The sequence below is a fragment of the Raphanus sativus genome, chromosome 2, assembly GCF_000801105.2.
Source record: "Raphanus sativus cultivar WK10039 chromosome 2, ASM80110v3, whole genome shotgun sequence".
NCBI classification, from domain to species: domain Eukaryota; kingdom Viridiplantae; phylum Streptophyta; class Magnoliopsida; order Brassicales; family Brassicaceae; genus Raphanus; species Raphanus sativus.
In genome coordinates, this window is record NC_079512.1 from 18,387,186 (window position 1) to 18,408,596 (window position 21,411).

General features: G+C 32.1%; 3 protein-coding genes across 3 annotated transcripts; 2 read left to right on the forward strand and 1 right to left on the reverse strand.

Annotated features, from left to right (window-relative positions):
* The first annotated feature begins 9,732 nt into the window (after positions 1 to 9,732).
* Positions 9,733 to 14,091, forward strand: LOC108829732 (uncharacterized). The gene is made up of 7 exons (XM_018603333.2): positions 9,733 to 10,370; positions 10,472 to 10,558; positions 10,987 to 11,250; positions 12,176 to 12,346; positions 12,447 to 12,500; positions 13,303 to 13,449; positions 13,572 to 14,091. The coding sequence occupies exons 1-7, from the start codon at positions 10,173 to 10,175 to the stop codon at positions 13,947 to 13,949; spliced, it is 1,299 nt and encodes a 432-aa protein (XP_018458835.2). The 5' UTR covers positions 9,733 to 10,172; the 3' UTR covers positions 13,950 to 14,091.
* A 318-nt stretch (positions 14,092 to 14,409) lies between these two features.
* LOC108835491 (G-type lectin S-receptor-like serine/threonine-protein kinase At1g67520) lies at positions 14,410 to 15,873 on the forward strand. Its single transcript, XM_018608737.2, has one exon. The coding sequence runs from the start codon at positions 14,598 to 14,600 to the stop codon at positions 15,810 to 15,812; it is 1,215 nt and encodes a 404-aa protein (XP_018464239.1). The 5' UTR covers positions 14,410 to 14,597; the 3' UTR covers positions 15,813 to 15,873.
* Positions 15,852 to 17,462, reverse strand: LOC108841692 (pentatricopeptide repeat-containing protein At5g18475). Its single transcript, XM_018614450.2, has one exon. The coding sequence runs from the start codon at positions 17,391 to 17,393 to the stop codon at positions 15,876 to 15,878; it is 1,518 nt and encodes a 505-aa protein (XP_018469952.2). The 5' UTR covers positions 17,394 to 17,462; the 3' UTR covers positions 15,852 to 15,875.
* Between the last annotated feature and the right edge of the window lie 3,949 nt (positions 17,463 to 21,411).

The window sequence follows — 21,411 nt, forward strand, 5'->3', positions numbered from 1 at the left end:
CTAAGTACTAAATAAAGGCTATTTCAGAATTCTAAGTATTACTAAATAATATATGTTTAGCCACCAAAAATATTATTTAAAATTTAGGTGAAATTTAAAATATTTGAAAATTTAAAATGATTTAAATATTTTATTTCAATATAAAAAAGAAATAAAATTTAATATAGAGAAAGAGAAGTGTTTATAATGTTTCCTTATTGAGAATATACATTTCGTTTTAATGACTTATCTTATTTTAATTATACATACCTTGCACAATATTTTTCTTTCTTTAGTTATTTGTATGTTATGAATTGTATTTAATTTAGTAGATTCGTATTAAGTGTATTACCTTATTTACAAAAAAAAACTTGCATAAGACATTGATATGACAATACAAGTTTAGTATTTCTATGTTCATAATGATGAAAATGTATGACACTACAAGTTTAGTCTTTCTATGTTTATAATGACGAAATTTTATTTATTTACATAAATAAAAATTTAAATTATTAATAGATTATAATTGTTTATTATATGTAACAAATGAGAGAGAATAGTGCAATAGAAGGATAACCTTCCTTTGTATGTTTAAATTAATAAAGGAGATTTTTATTAATAGTGTAAGCTATAAAAACAAGGTAACCTTCCTTTGTAAAAAGGTAATAACTATTCTGATATGACAATACGCATTATTAAATTGATTGAAATAAATTTTGGATACATTTTATATTTATTTTGAATGTTATATAGGATTTATGCCAAGCCTAAATTATTAGTTTGATTGAAATAATTTTTGTACCAAGCCTTTATGTGAAATGATTGAAAAAAGGTATAGCTTTAGAAGTAACGGATTATGCTTCCATATATTACAACGAATCTAAAACTATAGACCATTTGGAATAAATTATTTGGTTACCATATATTAAAAATACACTACTTTGTTTCTAAATAATATATATATCTTCATTTTATTTAAAACGAACCAAATCCTAATTCAGAGATAAATATCACAAGATCTAGCCCACGAATATATAGGATTGTGTGAACATAGTATTACTTGCAAACAAGAACGTATTAGTGTAAATAGCATTACTTGCGCAAAATGTTACGGGAACTTGCCATAAGAGGAATGTTGTAATAAATCGTTCTGAACCCTTGGTCACATTACTTGCACAAGTACCAAAGAGATACTTGAATCGTATATTCTAAGTTACCTTATATAATTTATAACTTAATGCTAATTAAAAGATGGATTAAATCGTATATTGTAAGACAAAACTTGATTGATACTTGTAATAAAAATTGCCATCAATTTAAATTGAAAGACAAGAATAGGAAATCATCATTTATTTTAGTGACTTGACAATATAAAGATGCCTTATTCCTTGCGAATGTAATAATTTTGCAAATTAATATTACATTGTATTCAGTTTCATAATCTTTCTAAATTGATCACACAATATTAATCACTTTCCTTATATTCTAATTCGAAAACTTGCGCAAGAGATCGGCAAATTAATGCAAAAAATATATTGCATGCAGATCTCAAACATTTGGAAAGCTCGTCAATATATAAAAGCAATACTAAAGTCTTAGATATTATAAGAGAGATTGAAGGGAAATACCAAAATTTTAATAACGTTATGGCAATGGTTCAAGCTACCAAAAATCGAGTGTCTTTTATCAGGCAATTGAAACCGTGAAAAGATACATGGCGTATTGAAGTTACGATCCTTCGTTTATGGAGAAACTACAACAGAGATTCCGAAAACACCATCGAAATGTTTTTTGCCGATAAAGAAGTAAGTATATAATGGTATTATATTTAAGACTAAAGTGTTTTGCGCAAGTTTTTTTCAATCCAACTAATTAAACTTAGTCTCATCACTGTCTAGGGGACAAGAATTCATGCTCAAGTTGGTGAACAGCTCATAAAACAATTTGAAGGGAAACTAAAAGAGGGCGATGCGAAGGCCATCCAGTTATTCAAACTGTACGATGCTATGGGTGATTATCGAACCACCGCGCATCCCTAAAAATTGGATTCTTTCAAACTACTTTTGTTGGACCAGCGGATGACTTCTCAAGTGAAGTTCCGGAGAAGTATCTTGTGAATTACAGTGATATTATTGATGGAAAGTTTGATAACAGTCGTTTGGTTGGTTAGTCAATTCCTACGATTACTTAATTTTCTTTTTATTTTTTCGTATGCAATGATTTAATTGGGATTTTAATTTCACCTTAACTTTATATTGTAGATGTTATTGGCCAAATAGTGAACTTCGGATCTCTTGAAAACAAAGTCATTAAAGGAAAAGATAATTTGAGGCTATTGATTGAGTTACGTGACCAAAAGTAAGTTTACAATACCTAGGTTTTTCCTTTGATCAATTTGCTGAGGTTTGAATAAACATACGATTAACCTAACTTTATATTATATGCAGTGATGTCAAGTTGATGTGTACTCTTTAAACATGTCCACAATGATCATTTGTCTTATCAGGTTCTGTTATATTAAAGAGTGGAAAGATATAGTTTCGGCACTATATTTGTTTTAATGATTCAGAGCATAAAATGTTTATAAGCTCGTGCTATTGTAGGTGCTTACTCCATATGTAGCGGGTATAATTCAACCCATATTATGCTCAACCCATCACTGGATTTAGTTGACAATTTTGAAGCCAGGTAAGTCCACTAAAACGACAACTATACCCAGCTAGAAATATAGTGCGTGGATTCCAGATACATACTCAAACGTTTTTGCCTTACGATGGTCAAGTTGAGATTGATATCCCTTCTGATTTGCTGATAGAAAATAATGGAGGAGATCCTATTGATACTATGGCAAAAGAGGTTTATGGACAAGCTTTTCAAACCTCAACAGATAAGAATTTGTATAGACATCGAGCCATTCTTACTCCCACAAATGATGAAGTGGATAAAATTAATGATTACATGCTTTCGCAGTTGCCAGGTAACATGTTGAATCTGATATTCTTATGTTCCACTACCAATAAGAGATCACTAAAGAAAAGGATTTACATATAATTTCAGGTGAAGAGAAGGTTTACCTTAGCTCGGATAGTATTATCCCATCTGATGTTGACATATAAGAAAATGTGACCTATCCTGCGGAGTTTTTGAACAGTGTTAAAGTGGCTGGAGTGTCTAGACATTGTTTGAAGCTCAAGGTGGGTGCTCCTATTATGTGTCTTCGTAACATGGATGTTGCAGATGGCTTATGTAATGGTACTAATAACTGGTAAAGAATCGAAACCGCAGACGAAAACATTGAATGTTGTCTACAAACAAGTTTTTCAAAATATTCCGTAGTCAGGGTACGTAATTTTAATATACTTTTTCAAATATTAAAGTTTTAATAAATAAACTATTAGAATTATTTTTTTACAAGGATGTGCAAGATGGGTAGTGATGAGTTACCAAACCTATTTTATTTGATTATTATCCAGCTTTCCGCCTATTTCTACGACGGTATGTCATTTAATATTATTTTACGTTCAATAAAATTTTGAAATAATTATATATCTATCAGATAATGTTATCTGGTCCAATAGCTTACCAAATCTAATACATTGTTTTTAGGTGTCTAATGGATTTGGTTTTCTTTATCGAGAATTTTTACTTCACAGACTTATGTCGTTTATTGATTATGTAATTAAATTTTATTTATGGATAATACTTATGGATAATATTTTGAAATTTATTATATTTTCTTTTAATATGTGTACATAAATAATTTAATTACTCCCTCTGTTTCTAAAAGACTGATGTTTTAGAATTTTCACGATTTTTAATAAAACATATTAAAACTTAGCTATAAATGCATTGTTTTCTGTAATTTTATATTCCCTATACTTTTAAACCAATAAGATTTTACAAATTCCAATTATTTTTTTTGAACTTCACAATTTTTCATTATTAGTTTATAAAAATTGTATTGAAAATATAAAACATCAATCTTTTTGAAACAAATTTTTTCTCTAGAACATCATTTTTTTAGGAACGGAGGGAGTACAATTTAGTATAATACTATTATTCACCTGAAACCCGATATTACAACACATACAATACAATTCTAATTATAGAGGATAATATAAAATCAGTTACTTCTAAAACTATACACTATTTATAAGTCGGAGTTTTAATGAAAGTATCTTCTTAAAACACTAATTATTTTGGGACTTTGCAATTATACATACACACAATAACTACCTCTTCATACTCGAGTTAACATCTTTCCAAATATTTTTCCCTCTCGTCCAATGTCAAATATTGAGTATCGGCTTTTCTCCATGGCTAGAGCTTTCTCCAAATGACGGTGACCTGATGATCCCGAGTCAATCTGTTACTTCTAAAACTACACACTATGTAATCCATATTTTAAATTTTATCATGTCCGCACAGGGTGTGGGCCGGCCACCTAGTAGAAATTACAACCAAAGTACATTTCTGTGTATATTTAAGAAACTATAATGAAAACTTTACTATTAAACAAAAATACCTGATATATGATGTTTAACAAATAGAATCTTGCAATAATATTTTTAAACACCAAAAGATGAGAAATTTAGTTTAAATTTAATCTAACTATAAATTTTACTTTATTTGACAAAAAAGTTAATTTTAATTACAATTATCACTTTTAAAATTAATATTTTTTTTAAATTATATTTTTTTAACTCACTTTTTGCCCCCGAAAACGTAGGTACCGATTATATATAAAGATTTTTTAAACAGAAATAATATAGAAATGTGCTCACATGCATATAAATTAAGTTTACTCTGTACCACTTGGTCTAATAAAACTGGATCAAAATCAGTTATCCAGATAACAAAATGTAAAGTTTTCTTATGGATTTTCAGGCGATCATTTAAAAAGCTTAGAGCATTCTCCAACCATGACATCAATATTTGGTGTTGTGGTGTACCATAACATCAAATATTACACTAAAAGTAATATTATATATTATTTCATTTTTTCAGTTTTAATAATTTTATATTTATTATTTTTTGTAGATGACAAAAAAATAATTATTATTTTATCGCAATTAGATATTATGATTGTTAAATTATTGTAATTTTATTTTTATAAAATTATTTACATTTATATTTTCGGTGTAAAGTATATAAAATATTATATTAAAATTAAAAACTATTAATTATAAAATGCACATACCAAAATAATATTTATTTTAATAAAAAATTATTTGTTAGTATTACAAGTTTAACTTTATTATAAAAATAAAAAATGTTATTTTAATGTTTGAGGAATTTAATAGTATTACATAAAGTTTTAATTATTTACTATTGTATCTGATTTTACAATAATGTAATATTATTAATTTTCATTACTGAATTAATATAACTTAAATAAAGATTATAATCGATATTTTAATTAAAAATAATTAGAATATAAAATAAATGATGATAAACATCTGGTGATTTCTTACTTGAAAATAAAATAAATGTTCTATGATATTTTATTTTTTACAATATAAAATTGATCACTTAGTGATTTTTAATTGAAAATAAAATAAAAAATATTTTAACTATTGAAATAATTTGAAAGTACAAATAATATAATATATTGATGTTTAGGTATAAATTTGAACTGATTAATAATAATAACTGGATTAAAATTACATTAAATTTGGTATTTTTGGTGTCCTATTGGAGTTGGACTTATAACTGTGCACAAAAAAAAACATGATCCTTAACCCAAAATATCAGATGAACTTGAAATTGATAACATTTTCTACCGAGTTCGGGTAAGCTAGAACCGGATATATATATTGACCTAGTTGATATACCTATAAATTTGACTAGATCTGCCATGGACCACTATAATAAAACCACTGTGTGACTTTTAATATTGACTTCGACCTTTTATGTATATATGAAGACTATACAATAATGTATAACGATTTTATACATACATTTATAGTTGAATGAAATGGGTATTATGTTAACATGTATGTTATGGTCAACGAGATTAAATAGTAGTATTAGGTTGCACAAAGCCAAAAGGGAATATCAATCAATACTATTAAAACAGAAGCATTCTTAAAAAATCTACTTATACAAGGTTGTTGGACCTATTAACTAAATATGTATTATTTTATATTACTTTAGTTAATTAAAGATCAGAAATATATAATCAGTTGAACTAGAATCTTTTTCCAATCGGTAGATTTTGGAAACATATATGGTGGGACCCTTACTAACTTATATCGACAACCACTTTTTAATGTTTTTTTTTACAGCATCACTCTTTAATGTTATAGCTATATCATAATTAAGTTTGAAATCAACGCTAATTCATCACCCACGTAAAAACCAAAAAATGAACAAATAAATATGATAACCATATGACTCACAATCGTTGAACCATAAAACAATGACATGAACAAAAAAGCATCGAACAACCGTTGAGCATATTTTAACAAAGGAGGCATAGTTCACTTATAATGGTACTCTATCACATAAATAAATATGTATTTCAATATATGCATGATTCATTAAGTAATTTCTTAACGTTTCAACATATTTTATATATTTCTTGAACTATACTAGATCACCCACAATTTTTATTATTATTTATATTATTAAAAAGAATCATCTTAAAAATTTACTTACAAAAAATTGTTGCACCTACTCACTAAATATATTATTATTTTTGGTTCTGCTTTTATCTTCTCTAACTATACAATATTTTAAATAAAATCATTTATTACTCAATATTCTTATATACTTATTATATTGATTTTATAATTTTAAAATATTACTTGTAATATTATATAAATATTAAACTAACTTTATAATTATGATATATAGATAGAGACAGCTTAAATGTCTTTCGGGTTCGGATAAATCAATCATAATTTCCGTGTGTTTTATAAAATATACTTTATTTAAAGGCATCTTAAATTTAAAACAAATCAAAAGTTGAATAGTCTTATATTTTTAACTTATTTTTAGAAACAAAGATATATCATATATTGTTAAAAATATTATAAAAATAATATACTATAGATATGCTATTTAAATCCACTAACTTTATTAACATCAATACATTTTGGAAACTTATTTAAAAATTAGCATATATCATACATCATATTAGACTGTGTTATCTTACATTACATGGTTCTAATACAAAATCAAATTTAATTAAAACACTTTAGCAAATCATCTGTTAATAAAAAAATTGCACTATTTTTATTAAAAATAATTATAAATAAATCTGTTATTTAAAATAATTTTAAAAACTACTAAACCTTACAAATCTATTATATTAGCTAAAAATCTGTCAAGTAAATCTTAAGTTTCACTATCCAAAAAAATGTATTTTTAATTAATAAAATGCACACAAATAATAAAACGAGAGAGTGGGTATTCAGGATTCCGGGTCAGTGCTGATCGGTTCCTTTCAAGTATGGGTTTTTCGAGTCCTAAACATTTGAACATAGATAGGTATTTGAAAGTTTTTAATTCATGTTCAGGTTGGTGTTTTCAGGTTGAGGTTAGGATGGGATCATAATTAAAATATGTATATATTTGGGTACATCCATATTAGTTTGGGTATTTAGTACAAGAAAAAGAATCGAAGTATCTGAAAACCCAAAACATATCAAAAGACGAAAAACACCTGAAACCCCAAACAAATACCCAAAAATGTTCAAATTTATACCCAAAAATCCAAAATTTTACCTGGAAATTGGATTCGAGGAACAAAAAAAATACCTAATTCTTTTTCCGAGTACCCAAAATATATTTTTTAAAAATTGGAATTTCACCCCTGAAACCTGAAATTATAACCGAAACACAAACCAAAACTTACAAAAGTATATGTAATACCGAAAACCTATCTGAAATACCCAAATATACCTAAAATACACACAAAAAAATTCAAGTATAATTTTCGGGTAGAACCGGACTCGAACACAGACCGCAGGTCCAATGGCACCTATATTTTAGGGTCCTAAAGCCAATTGCACCTATATTTTATGGTCGACTTCGGTTTATTTTTCGGGTCCGGTAAAATGTTCAAGTGTAAGAAAGAGTTACATGAAAGTGTACATACAAAATCTTAAATAAAATTAATTTAAAATTTACATAATTCTAAATATTTTTTTTTGATAAAATACGATTTTCTAACATAATAATATACAAAGAAAAAACCCGCGCTTAAAAGCGCGGATCAAAATCTAGTAACTAATTTAACAAAATGACAAAATTTTCATTAACTATCACTTTGAATCAGTTGGTACGTTCATTATCTGTTGATATTGGTTCACACATCGCATTCAGAGTGTGTAATTATAGGCATATATATATACGCAAAAATAATTATATACAGTAAACTTAGGTGTATGGGCACGCAATTAAAAGACGCCACATGGGAAAAAGTACCAAATATAGATGATGCTTGTACCTAAAAAAAGGCTGGCTCAATTGAGAGACCCTCAAGCAAAGATATTGAAAAGGTCCTCCATAAACTTTTACTGAATATAAAACGTTCAAACTGATGCTTAGATTATTATCATAATTATATGATTAAGTTTTGATCTGTCCCGCGCATTTCCACTAGAACTTTAGTTACTAGATATTTGCAACAGAAGCAATGTGCTGATACATAATTTATAAGATTATAAAGTAAGTTTTGTTTAACAGATGCATCTGTAAAATACTATATTGGACACTAACCAAATTTCATATAGGACTGCTATTTGTTTATAAATATAATCGGTTTTAATATGAAACTAGATCTTGATCCGCGCTTTGGAAGCGCGGAATATTTTACGATGAAAAATTTCACTAATAACTTAATAAATATTTTGTTAACTTTTAAAGGTGTGTATTTAAAATATTTTTGTATTTAAATCAGTGTTTTTAAATTCAACCCGATTGTGATTATACCGGTTAATCCGGAGATCTAACAATTCAATTTAGTTTTTTAAAATATTCATATTAAAAAGTCACTAAAACCCGAGACTAACCGATTGAACTCATGGATGACCGATATGTAATCTAATTTGATTGAAATTGTAATATTTTAATCTTATAATCCAAATTTTAAAGTTTATTATTTTGTAATTTATGAAATTATGACGTTTCTACAAAATTTTAAAGAGAAAATGATGGATATAAAATAACTAAGATTACTTATTGTATTGTTTGGAAACATTGATAGTAGTATATAAAATATATTGTTTGGAAATATTGATAGTAGTATAAAGAAATAAGTATATTGTTTGGAAACATGGATAGTAGTATAAAGAAAAGAACATTAGTGATTTAATGTAGATTTAACTATAAAGTATAAAGGTGTATTTAATTTAAAAACTTACAAAATAAATGTTAGGTCCAACAGAATGTTTCTGTTTTAATAAGATAGATGAAAGTGAACTCAACAATATTAAAATATCCTACTTTGACTTGCTGGTATCAATAGTTCCAAACAAAACTAAGCCAAAACAAACTTGTTCATTTTTAGTATATACAGAGATAATCAGTTTTGGGTATCAAGTTATACTATATCGCGTCCAAATACGAACAAAATGCATACTCTATATGTTTGAAAATGAAGAAAAAGAAAGAGTGACAGATGAAAACATTGAAGGAGTGTCATAAAAGGGAAGAAAGGTTTAGTTGGTTGGGTAGGTCTCTCTATTGTATTTATAGTCTCCTTTGCTTCTCTTTCATTTATTTCTCTTAAATTTATTATAATCAATAGTATTGCTTTACTCTATCACACACACATGTATAAAATGAATATTTCTCCTTTTCTTGTTTCTCTATCAACAAGAAAGAAAAGACAATATAACTAAATCTGTCTATATATAAAAATGAAACCGATGCAGAGCAATGATGAATCCTGATTTGATCTTCTTCTCGTAAACTTCATTGCTTTCGCTTCTTCTCTTCCATTTCCATATTTACACTTCATAATATCTCTTCACCCACTTCTCTTCTTCCCCATTTATAACACACATACACATTTATATACACATACTTTACATTTACATATTTTGGACTAGCTATCGTAAATCTTTCTTGGAATGGTCTTCCTCTTATCTTAACTTTATAAAATTCTGTCTTCCTTTCAGTTTCCATTTTTTTTCATTTTCCGCTCTCTGGACACTGAATGTGATACATTCAAAGATACATCGATGGAGGTTATTGTTCTTGCATCCAAGAGAAGTCTTCTTCTAATCTTCCTTGTTTTTGTAAGTCTCTTGAGCAAAAAGGTTACGCATGTCTCTGCCGTTAACTACACCAAACAACATAGACAAGTCAGCAGCTTAAGAGTTGAGAGGATCCAAAAACACTTGAACAGGATCAACAAACCTCCTATCTTGACCATCCAGGTAATATATATGTGTGTACATGTTTCAAATGCATTTGCTGATTTCTGTAATATATTTGTGAAATGTTTACCCTTTTGTCGTTGTAAAATAATAATTTACAGAGCCAAGACGGCGATGTGATAGATTGTGTACCCAAAAGAAAGCAACCAGCTTTGGATCATCCACTCTTAAAGCATCACAAGATTCAGGTAATTCTGATTTCTAGCCACGCAACTAGAAAATTTTACTTTTTAACATATTTCTTATGAGCATCACAAAATTAATTATAAATCTGTATGGAAATATACACATACTTTACATTCGCATATATTGGGATTGAAACATTCGTCTCAAGATGAACATTCCCAAATTTCTAAAAAAAAAATTTAGGCCCCTTAAATATTATATTCTTTATGAAATTGTCTTCAGCCACCAAAAATCTGAGGGCAGGCCATGTATATAGGTCAAATTAAATTAGAAAATCATGCAAATTTTGTAAAAAAAAAATATTATAGTGATGCTGTTAAGATTGAAATCATTGTGTATATTTTTTCTAGTTATACAACAAATTGAGTCGGTTGATGATAGTAATAAAGCTTTCTTGTTGATGAGAACTTAACAATGAGAAATAACGCAGAAAACACCGAGGACAATGCCGAAGATGGTGGGAAAAGAGAGAAGTGATGATGTTAAAGAAGCAGCGAGTGTACTGGAAGGTGCATGGCAAATGTGGCACGTGAACGGCACGAGGTGCCCCAAGGGAACTGTTCCCATACGACGCAACACAATGGACGATGTGCTCAGAGCCAAGTCTCTCTTTGACTTTGGGAAAAAGAGACGAAGTATTCACCTGGATCAACGGACAGAAAAGCCTGATGCCCTTGGAACTAATGGACATGAGGTACACTAGATCATAAATTTCTCTTCTCACTTCCCTTGGATCCAACAATATTTTCGCTTGCTGATTAAATATTTTGCTTGAAAATGAATAGTGTTAGCATTTACATACTTTGTTGATACCAATAATATTACACGATAGCAAAGTTAGTGTGGATTGTCTGTGTAATCATTTAATTATCGACCCATATAACAGCTTCCAATGTCAGTCTCAATAATTAAAGTCATAAAAATACACAAAACATAAGCATTCAATGGATTTTAAGATCTGGTCTCGTTATAATAATTCTTGAATGATACAACTATCTATAAAAGTATATGTAAACGCACGGTTTTTCATTCGCATATATTGGGATTGTAAATATGATTTATAGAAGTTAAATCTTAAATTTTATATACTCCTCTATCAGACAAATGATAAAAAGTGTTACTTAGATTTTTTTTTTTTGCATATATTAAAAAAATAGATTAAAATGTATTTGTGTTTTTATTAATATCATCTATTTAATTAGTACTCTTTTGTTTTATAAATTTTTTTAACTTTGATATTTTTCATACAGATTAAGAAAGTTATTAATATTTAATTTATTATTAATTACATATATTTGACCAATACTATTTGAGATAAATAAAACTATTTATAAAATTAATAAAGTTTACAATTAATTTTCAGGTGAAAGTAAATAAAATTTGCAATAAAACTATAAAGTGACAATTTTTGTGAAAAAAAAATTAGAATGATACTTGTTATAAAACATAAAAAAAAATATTTTAGATAAATAAATTTATTTAGAAGATCAATATATTTTGAAATTAATACAGAGATGAAAGTAAATGTAAATTGTATTGAAATTGTCATTCTAGTAAATATTTTAAAATGATAGTAGACTAGTACTAAAGTTTTTAATGGTGGTGGTGGCGAATGATAGCATGCGATCGCTTATACGGAAACATCGTCGGAGATATACGGAGCAAAAGCTACTATAAATGTGTGGGACCCAAAGATTGAACAAGTGAATGAGTTCAGTCTCTCACAAATTTGGATTCTGTCCGGATCTTTCGTCGGTCCTGATCTCAATAGCATCGAAGCTGGCTGGCAGGTACTGTCTTTTACTACTTCAACCTTTCATGAGATGTTTATTTACTTAATGACTGTGTGCAGTAGTATATGTCTAAAGCTTTGATTGTTATACTAGTCAGGTCAGTCCGGAGCTGTATGGTGACAACAGACCAAGATTGTTCACTTATTGGACGGTATGCTTGTTGCTTTCTCCTCGTCCACTCTTTTGTGTTTTGATGCAACAAATAATCTGGTTGCACTTTCATATCAGTTTGCTTTAAATCAAGAGTCTAAAAAGGTAATTTTTTTGGTAAAAATGTTAAAGTCTAAAACTTACTAGGGGTTATATACTGAATATCCTTGAGGATTGACTTTAGCTAATGTGTTGCTTTTAGGACATTCATGTGACATTGGAGTAGTTTCCATGTGTAGTTCAGTGTCTAGTTATAGTATATAGATTGTATCTTCAGAACTACCATATATATGTGAACAAAAAAAAAAGAACTACCATATATATTACTTTGAAAGAACAGTTCCAATATAGTACTTTATCTTTGTATATACATTCCCTTTTCTGGAATAGTTATCATCTAGAAAGTCAGTGACACTGTGCATGAAGATTATGATAGGGTGAATTGGAACTGTAAATTACGCCAAAAGTTTACGGTTGAAAGTAAATTTTATTTGTAACATTAATTCTTATTCTTATAGGTACTTTTAGTGTGTAGTATTGATCATATTGAAGTTAATGGGTGGTAGAGCAGAGTCATGATGATAATGTTAGGTGAAGAGCATTTACTATTTGCATTAATAGCTTATTATTAATTCGATTGATATATACCAGTCCAATTCCTGTAGTACTCTCCAAATCATTAAATCTGGATGATAAAATTGGTATATGATCATTGCTTGGGCAATAACTTGATTAAGCATTTTGTTTTACCTTGAGCATAGTTAATTATCCTAAATCAATAATAATTTTTTTAATTGTTTTAGAGTGATTCATATCAAGCAACAGGATGTTACAATCTTCTATGCTCTGGATTTATCCAAACAAATAACAAGATTGCTATTGGAGCCGCCATTTCTCCTCTCTCGACTTTCAGTGGAAACCAATTTGACATAACCATTCTCATTTGGAAGGTTCGTCTCTATTTATTTGTCTGCTATATTAACTTTTATATATAAACGTAAAGTCTTATAAATTAGTGGATATATTCCAGAAAACACGTTTAAATGAAACTTTCAATTGCAATTGCATGCAGGATCCAAAAATGGGGAATTGGTGGATGGGTTTAGGAGACAAGACGTTGGTTGGGTATTGGCCAGCAGAGCTGTTCACACACTTAGCCGACCACGCAACCACCGTGGAATGGGGCGGTGAGGTTGTGAACACACGTGCTTCAGGCCGGCACACGACAACCCAAATGGGCTCTGGTCATTTTCCTGACGAAGGGTTTGGGAAAGCAAGTTACTTCCGGAACTTGGAGATAGTTGATTCAGATAACAGTCTCGTACCGGTGCATGATGTCAAGATATTGGCCGAGAACACGGAATGTTACGACATTAAGAGTTCGTCTAGTAATGAGTGGGGAACTTATTTTTACTACGGTGGTCCCGGGTTTAATCCTAGGTGTGCTTGAAAAAACAAGTGTACATAGAATGAATATGTAATTTTTTCAGTGAAAATTGAATATTGCTTATTGTTTTTTCTTACATGGTCGACATTGTTGATTAAACCTAGTAATTTATTAATGCATTAATAGAGAAAAGTGGTGTGTATGATATATTGATTACGAGAGTTCAAACTTTCTATATACGTTGGAATTTTATTCGAAGACTTGGAAAATTATTTCATCAAGTCGTTGATGCTTGGAACTAGTAATTAAGTATGGTCCTCGCTCATCAGCCACTTGCATATAGCAGAAGACCCTACGACACGTTTCTACTTTCTACACCAATTAAAGTTTGTCTTAATAACCCATGGTTAACATTGCAAACCTTGATCAACCATTTTAAGTCATAGTAGGACCAGATACATCCCAATCTTTGGTCTGAGTTTGAAACTTCTGTCACTGGAAGAGACTTCAGTGAAATACTCGGAAAGAAAGTTCTTAGGTAGTCTCCATCTTGTTCCAAGCATATACCAAAGACCGTTCTACATTTACCTATTCAAAGTTATACACAAGTCATTGAAACAGTTTGGAGTTTAAGAGGAGCAAAAGGTGCTATATATATCCCTAAAGTGAGAGCCTAAAGTGAAACAAACACTTGAACCAATCAAACATCCAATGGCTCTTGTTCCTCTCATTCTCATGCTCATACCGATGTTTCACGGGTCGGTTTCCGCCTTTTCACCACTCAAAACCGATACGTTGAAACCGGGGCAGCAGCTCAGAGACTGGGAGCAGTTGATCTCCTCGGGTGGCGTCTTCACTCTCGGGTTCTTTACACCCACAGAATCATCTACGTTCTTACTTGGTTCAGCTGGTCTTAGGTACATTGGTATCTGGTCTCAGCATGGTTCAATAAATCCAGTTTGGGTGGGTAACCCAACCGAATCAGTTTCTGATTCATCCGGCTCTCTGTCCATTGACACTAACGGGAATCTCAAGATCACACGGGCCAACGCTTCTCCAATCATGGTGAACCAGAAACCCTTTGGGCACCTTTCCTTGGCTGGAAATGTCTCTGCCACTTTACTTGACTCTGGAAACTTCGTAATCCGACATGTGGGTCAGGGAGGTGTCCCGGGTCGGGTTCTATGGCAGAGCTTTGACCATCCCACCAACATGCTACTCCCCGGGATGAAGATAGGGTTTAACCTAAAAACCAAGAAAGAAGTTTCGGTTACTTCTTGGATAAGTAACCAAGTTCCAGCCTCAGGAGCATTCAGACTAGGGCTAGACCCGTCAGGAGCTAACCAGCTACTCGTCTGGCGCCATGGTGAAATCTACTGGTCCAGTGGAGTTTTGACAAACAACGGAAGCTCTCAACTAACCTTAGAGCTATCCAGAGAGTACCTTGATTATGAATTCAAGTTTGGTTCAGACAAGTACATGAAGTACTTCAGTTACTCAATCAAGAAAACTAATGGTTCTGTCTATTCCAGCTGGTTACTGGACAATCTAGGCCAACTCACTGTTACCAACGTCCTCAGGAGCAACACAAGCAACAGGTGGATCTCTGAAAGCAGTCAACCCTGCACGACGGATTTAAAGAACAGTACAGCGGTTTGCATCACGGAGAAGCCAACGGCCTGTAGGAAAGGGTCAGAGTATTTCGAACCTAGAAGAGGATACATGATGGATAATGATTATTATGGCAATAGTTTGAGCTTTGGCCTCAGTGACTGCCATGGAAGCTGCTGGAGAAACTGTTCTTGCATAGCTTTCCAATCCTTTTCTGATGGACAATGCCAGTATTGGGGGAAAGGATCAAAGTTTGTTCCTTATGATAGCTTCACCTTGGACCAAAAAATATATGTTCTTGATTCTGTGAAGTGATGTGTTGTTGTAACAGTACTTATGTAAACCAGACTAATATCAATAAAGGGGTTTAAAATTATATCACGAAACTAAAGAATCAAGCAGTTCAAAGACATGCAATAACTTCCTCTCTTTGCATAGTGATTGAACCACAGCTCTCCAAGACTCAGGCTCTGGTTTGAAACCCATTCCCGTAAACCCTGTCAGAACTCGAACACCTATATCTGCATTCCCGGATCCGCAAAGCCGAACCACTAACTCGTTCCACGTGGCATGGTGTGGCCAAACTCCTTTCTTTGACATCAAACTAAGAAACCCAACCGCTTTCTCCAGCTCACCGTTCTTGCACAACGCGTTTAGTATGATCCTATAACTACCTTTGTTCAGATGAACACCTTCACATCCCCATTGACTCAGCATTTCAAGAGCTTCTTCTGTTCTTCCTTCGCTGCACAAACCCCTGAGGATCACATTGTAAGTTAACGCATCAGCTCTGCATCTAGAGGCTTTCATCTCTCCAAGTAACTCCATAGCTTCATCAATTTGACCACTTCTACTAAAACAGTTCATCAAAGTAGTATAACCAACTGTATCTAGTTTCAACCCGGTCTCCTTAACCTCTTCAAAGACTTCTCTAGCTTCCTGAATCTTCCCCTCTTTACAAAACCCATTCATCAAAGCAGAGTAATTATACACATTAGGATTGCACCCATTCTTCTTCATAAACTCTATAACCATCTTACCCCTCTCAACCTCCCCTGCACGACAGAACCCATTGATCATCACATTAAAAATAACAGGATCCGGAGAGATCCCTTCTTTAGAGATCATATCCTCAAACAACTCCATAGCTTCTTTACACCTGGAATGCTTAAACAAACACTCCATCAACGTCGAGTAAGTGATCAAATTCGGATACGAAAGTCCAGATCTTTTCATCTCCTCCACAACTCCAAACGCAGAGTCAACATCCCCGTTCATACAATGATGCTTCACCAAAATATTAAAAATGCAAGTGTTCGGCTGCAACCCGAGACGCTCTTTACCATACAGAAGCAGCTTCTTAGCTAAACCAACCTCCTTCGAATCAACAAGGAGGTTGAGACACGTGCTAACCGCGTTGAGTGAAGGCTTCACACGTGCGATCACTTGGATCAAACCAAACATCTCCACCACTCTACCGTGCATCTCGAACCTGGAGAAGTGTCTCATTAAGTTGAGGAAGAGAGCTTCCTGGAACCTGCAAGTCTCGTGCTTCATCTGGTGGAGGACCGCGTCGACGGCGTTGAACTTCTTGCGCCTCACGAGGTTGTCCAAGAGGACGGAGTACGTGGCGCTGTTGTGGTTGAAGCCTTTTTGCTGAGAGGCTCTGTTGAAGATGTCGAGCGCGCGCTGAGGGTCTCTCTCGCGTTTGATGAGATTGACGGCGGATTCGTGGGAGATGAATTGGGGTTTGGGGGTTGTTTCGGGGAGTGAGATCGAGGATTCGGGAGGTGGGTCTGGTTTCTTCTTGGAGGTTAAGGAGATTGGAGATATCCATGATCGGGAAGACGATGAAAGGCGGCGACTTTCGTTGATTATCGGAGTTGGGAGGCGCATTGTAGTAGTAGTATCTCTCACCTGTGATCAAGAGAATCGAATGAGTCCAAGTTAAGTTAGGTTAGGTTAAGAGGAGACTGACGAGTGACGACGACTGTGATGGTAAACCGGGGTTCAGTTAAATAAATATTTGATCTCGTACGGTTTGCAGTTGGTTCGGTTCAAAATGTGATTTTTGTTTCAAACCATAATATAGTCTGTACAAATTACAAGATCATAAAAGATCAAGAGCTCTGGGTGCAATCTTATACAACCCATTTTTAATAGTTAAGATGTTCAGTTTTTTTTTAAATAGATGTAATTTTATGTTAAACATATATAAAGGATTTAAAAATATTTTATGTAAATATATATTTGCTTTCATCTTAAATTTATAAAAAATACTTATAATGTTGTTTTCTTAAAAAACAATTTAATCAAAAATTTAAATCAATATTAATTTTAAGGGTCCATAATTTTTCTTTGCGCTAAGGCCTGTAAAATTCTTGAGCCGGCCTGGCACCACCAAAAGAAGTAATAAGATATCTAGACTGTAACTTTTGCGATTCTATAGAGTCCGCGGAATCGGAATAAAGAAAACCTGTGATTTAAAACATTAAGATCATCGGACTATAGAGAACCAGTTCCCAGAGGAGTGACAACGATGATGAGAAACCAATTAGCTTAAATAAATATTAGATACCAATGCTATAAACAACATTATTCGTTGTACGTTCAGTTTAAAATATGATTCTTCAGTTTTAAACGATAAATAGATAGGCTTAGTTATCTTAAGAAAATTTAAATTTCTTTGATGTTCATATATTTGTAGATAATATGTAGTATTTTTTTCTGCCAACAGAAAATATGTAGTCATATATATAAAATTTTATAGTTTACTTATTTCTCATTAAAATTTAATTAAGATTTTTTAAAAAAATTTAAACTGAACTAATTAATTTATAAATTTTAATAATAATTATGCATTTATCGGTAACTTAAATAATATTATAATATTTTGTTATAATAAAATGTCCAAAATTCAAAATACCATTGGCATAGTAACTTCATGTATGAAGCTACATCATACTAAAATGGTATAATATGTAAGTAGTGACCAATTTAATTTTTAATGAATTAATATATATATATATATATGTATAAGTGACGTTTCTTGTAAATCATAAATGAATTTACAGTGACAAAGTTGTTTCTAAGTATTACTTTTGTTCAATTCTGATATGATCACAAATTCACATGTTTAATCTTAAAGATGAATTTTTTAAAAGATATAATCAAGAAGAAGAGATTCTGCAGGTCAAACCACTCGATCAAACTTATACTTCATAGAGTAGTAGTAATTTTGATTTGCAATTTTTTTCTGAATATCAATCACTACAAACAAATATTTTCTTAAGAGAATTATATAAAAGTTAGAGGAAATATCAAAACTTTAGAATAAATAGACTAGCTCGGAAAAGATATTAGCGTCCTTTCCACGAGGTGTTTCATCATTAAGATGTCTCACCGCAGATCTAATTCCCAAGACTAAGCCATAAAGATTTGGCCGGTTGTAATGAAATGCGTCGATAATACGCTGGTCTAGTTGTTTGTAGTAGGACTGGTTTATTCCAAACCCGAAACCAACATTATTAAAACTAACTTTAAGATTGATGTCTCTCATGTCCCAAAACGCCATTCCATCACCTAATGTAGCGAGAAAGTCTAATTTCTTACCCCACGGCCAAAACAGAGGATGAATGGCGGCTTTACTCATTCGCAATCTATAAGAAAAACAAATAAAATGTTAGTACAAATAGTTAACTTGTGTGGTAAGCTAATAAATATACCTTGATTTAGGCTGGTTTTCCTTCAGTTTAGAAATGAGGTGAAAGGCTTCAGTATCAAACTGTGTGTTAGGATTTGTACGCACATTAAGTAGCGAAAGCATGTCAGACCTATTGTTCTTAAGTAGAGTATTAGCACTGTTAACCAGAGTCCTAATCCTCTGACCTTGAGTAGCACGTTCAGCCGGACGAAGAATTAACTGCGCAACCGTTCCAAAGTTGTAAACATCTGTTTCCTCAGTATCCTCAACAATATGGGAACTCTTTTGTTCTGGAGAAAGATCCCAATTTCCATTCTGAGGGATAGTAAGCTTCCGGGATTTACTACCAAATTTCTTTTTATCTATTATGTTGAGATGAGTTTGTCAGCCGTATTAAAATTGTGACTCACATGTGATGATTAATGTTTTCAATATTTACATTTCAACACATTAATTTGCTTTAATGGCCTTGTATAGGATTAGTGGTGTCTTGAGAATAAAGATCCATAATTATATTCAAAAAATTAATCATAATTTGTTAAAGAACATCTATGAACAATTTGTGTACATCATCCAACGTAAGAGCACCTAAATCTAGGTTTCAATTCTTTTTTTTAAGATCTAGATTTCAAAATTCTGAATAAAGAAATAATGTAAATGTTTTTTCTTGAATTTCTTTATGGTATTTTGAAGATTTAAAGCAGTTAAATAGTTAAAAGAATGAAAATTTATCGTCTGTTGAGGATAATTTTCATCATCATTTTCAAATGATTTTCAAATCTACTTATGAATATGTATTATTTTTACCTAATTATGTTATTAACATTCATATACATTGTAATATTGATATTCATAATCATAATTTCAAGTTTATGCATATTATTTTCTAGTATTAGATTCATGTAATTTTCTTAGCACAACACTTAATTGAAAGTAAAATTTTGATATAGTGAACTAATGATAATCTATATCTATACTATTAAAAGGGAATTAGTCTTGAAAAATCTACTTATACTAGATTTTTTTTTCCCAAATTGAAATTTATATATAAAATACGGGCCAAGCCCAATTACATGCTAAAAGACCATACATCCCGGTCCAAACAACATGTAACACAAAAACAAACCAAGCTAAACCAACACCGGTTTACTCAAACCATAAGAAACCGAACTTTAAACTATTTAGAACCGGCACCGACACTGCCCTAAACATGTGTCGTTCATCCTCTTCTTTTCTCATCCCGACGGAACCGCCCTAACCTGCACGGCGCCGCACCGGCGATCTTGCACGGAGAGCGTCATCGCTTATCCGAGAGCTCCTCCCAAACCATACCGGCAATCTACTGAACATTCAAAGCCCAAAGATCGTAACCTTTGAAAACCTTCTCTTGTCATCGTTGCCGTCACCGTCACCTTTAACTCGGGTGAGCATCAATCGCTAGTGCGAGATTCATCCGTCACCGTTCGAGCACACACACACCAGAGCAAAGACCATCAGAAAGAACAACACTATCATCCACCGGAGAGCTTCCCTCTTCCTACTACGAGATCTCACCCACCGAGTCTCAATCAACACCGTGAGACCATAATAAACTAAACCCTAAAATAGAATTAAGGGAACAAAAGCCGAAGACGCAAGGCAAGGAGATCCTTCACGTTTCAGAGACAAAGCCGGCGGCGATGAGGCTGTAGAAGCCTCCACCTCCCTGGAAGCTTGATCGGCGACGACGGAGCTATCAGAGCCTCCACCTCCTGGAGAAACAACTGAACCCAAAACCCATCTGTCTCAGCGAAACACCGTTCTACATCCTCACCGCGAATCCAGAGAGAGAGGAGCTGCCGCCGTTCAAAGCTCTCCTCAAGCGGAGCTCTTCCCGGAACAAAACCCCAACCCAGATCCTCAAGTATATCGGAAAGTGCGACAGATCGAAGCAGACAATACGCAAGCTAATCTGGACTGACAAAGGACGGAGCCACCGGCGCCGGAACGCGCCAAGATGCGCCGCCGGACGTCGGGGCTTCCTCCACAAACGTTTTCCTCTTTTTCTCTCTCTAGAGGCTTATAGGAAAAGACTATGTATCAATCTACTTATACTAGGTTGTTGGACCTTTTATTAGACTTAATTTTTTTTATTTTGGTCTTGCCTTAAATGTTTCTAACAATATGTTACTCTATGCCATATATTAACCGATTTTCACTCTTCGGCAAGTT

What these genes read in the sequence shown, in the direction of transcription:
- LOC108829732 (XM_018603333.2), top strand. Translation starts at nt 10,173, where the DNA reads ATGGAGGTTATTGTTCTTGCATCCAAGAGAAGTCTTCTTCTAATCTTC. An exon ending in TAAAGCATCACAAGATTCAG is followed by an intron (nt 10,559 to 10,986) that starts GTAATTCTGATT and finishes GAAATAACGCAG; the next exon opens with AAAACACCGAGGACAATGCC. An exon ending in GATTGTTCACTTATTGGACG is followed by an intron (nt 12,501 to 13,302) that starts GTATGCTTGTTG and finishes TAATTGTTTTAG; the next exon opens with AGTGATTCATATCAAGCAAC.
- LOC108841692 (XM_018614450.2), bottom strand. Translation starts at nt 17,393, where the DNA reads ATGCGCCTCCCAACTCCGATAATCAACGAAAGTCGCCGCCTTTCATCG.
- LOC108835491 (XM_018608737.2), top strand. Translation starts at nt 14,598, where the DNA reads ATGGCTCTTGTTCCTCTCATTCTCATGCTCATACCGATGTTTCACGGG.